This window comes from Perkinsus marinus (assembly GCF_000006405.1).
Source record: "Perkinsus marinus ATCC 50983 genomic scaffold scf_1104296967496, whole genome shotgun sequence".
Taxonomy (NCBI): Eukaryota; Perkinsozoa; order Perkinsida; family Perkinsidae; genus Perkinsus; species Perkinsus marinus.
The window spans coordinates 1-1,595 of NW_003203519.1; the positions used below are offsets into that span (position 1 = coordinate 1).

The window sequence follows — 1,595 nt, forward strand, 5'->3', positions numbered from 1 at the left end:
AGCAACACGTCTCCCAGAAGAGAGGTTGCTTCCTGCTGCTGCTGGATGAGTTGACCGATTGCTTCGGTCAGCTGATTCAGTGTTGGGTTCACCAACTCGGCCAGGGCCTGCACGTTGTCGTGATCGTCGTCACCTTGGTTACTCATCCCGGTAGAAAATTCCTTGTTAGGAGTGTTGGAGTCGATATGCGGGTACTATTCCGCAACACAATACCACAGTCGGGTGGTCGAAGAGTAGTACGTACGAACAAAGGGATACGCAGCGCAATAGTGTGACGCCTCTTGACCTCTTACTAATCCTTAACGGCACTTTCAGTGTGGATCTGAATTCGCGCATAAACCGATCACAGGGGCGCGCGCGCTTAATTCAGTGATTTAGGACACAAAGTTTAGTGACACGGTTTGTTTGCGCCCGTTGCGAAAATACGCCATCATCTTGAGCACTTAAGCCGTCTTGGTATTCCTTTACGCTTGCTTCGCGGCTACCCGCAGTCTACCATTGTGTGACCGACATAGATGGTGATCAGAAGCACTCCACTTCGTAGTGGATTACAGAGTTGTTGCGTTTTCTAAGATGGGAGAATAAGTATCTCCTCCTCTTGAAGAAGCATTTGGTGTTATTATACTGTCCTATCATCATGTCTACTATGTCCTCTATCATCATTACAGCTAGGGATGCAGTTAAGTCAGCAATTAAATACAACAAGTCTATGAGTGGTATTGCTACTACTACTAGTAGTAGTAATAACATTATGAGGGATAGATATGTGGATGCTAGTTGGTACTTGAATAATCCTAATAGGAATGCTGATGATGATTATAAGATGAGAAGGATTCCTGGAGCTATACGATTCGATATTGATACTATACGTGATACATCCAATGAGCATTTATCATCATTACCACATATGTTACCATCTCCATCAACTATTAATAAATGGTTACATGATAATAAGGTAAACTTGATGTATCATCATTAGTATTTTTGTTATTATTATTAGATTGATCCCAAGAAGGATAGATTAGTTGTATATACTCATCCTGGTAGTTTTGCTGGACCAAGGGTATGGTGGATCTTTACTCTTTATGGTTTAAATACTGTGTACTATTAATGAAACTTCAGCTTATTATTGTTACTACTATACTATTCTTATAATAATAATAATACTTATCAGATACCTTCAAGGTGGGCTTATTGCATGGGAAGCTGCTGATGGTGATGTACAATGGGGTTGGAATGATGATGATGATAGTCAGCAGCATAAGATGGATAATACTATGGTAGATGGTGATATTAGTCTTATTGATGAAGTATCAGCTAAGAAAGCAGTGGAAGATTATGTTGCTACATTACAGTATGTTAATAGTATCATTCATAATCATCATCATGATAATAATAACAATAAATCAATAATAGATGCAAGACCTGCTGATAGATTTAATGGTAGTATTATTATAACTATTTGTTCATCATAATGAACATGATGAACATGATGATTATCGATAATATTAGGTATTGTAGCCGAACCTAGACCTACCCTTAGAAGGGACATATACCTTATTCTATCCATATACCATTCATGACAGTATTGGAAC

General features: G+C 38.9%; 2 protein-coding genes across 2 annotated transcripts; both read left to right on the forward strand.

The window, feature by feature from the left end:
- Positions 1 to 762: 762 nt before the first annotated feature.
- On the forward strand, positions 763 to 1,101 carry Pmar_PMAR003822 (thiosulfate sulfertansferase, putative; the record flags this gene model as incomplete). The annotated part of the gene is made up of 2 exons (XM_002768681.1): positions 763 to 955; positions 1,016 to 1,101. Coding segments are annotated over 2 exons (279 nt in total), but the record flags the coding sequence as incomplete, so codon positions are not given.
- Positions 1,102 to 1,252: 151 nt separating this feature from the next.
- Pmar_PMAR003823 (hypothetical protein) lies at positions 1,253 to 1,443 on the forward strand (the record flags this gene model as incomplete). The annotated part of the gene is made up of 1 exon (XM_002768682.1): positions 1,253 to 1,443. A coding segment is annotated over one exon (191 nt), but the record flags the coding sequence as incomplete, so codon positions are not given.
- Positions 1,444 to 1,595: the final 152 nt, after the last annotated feature.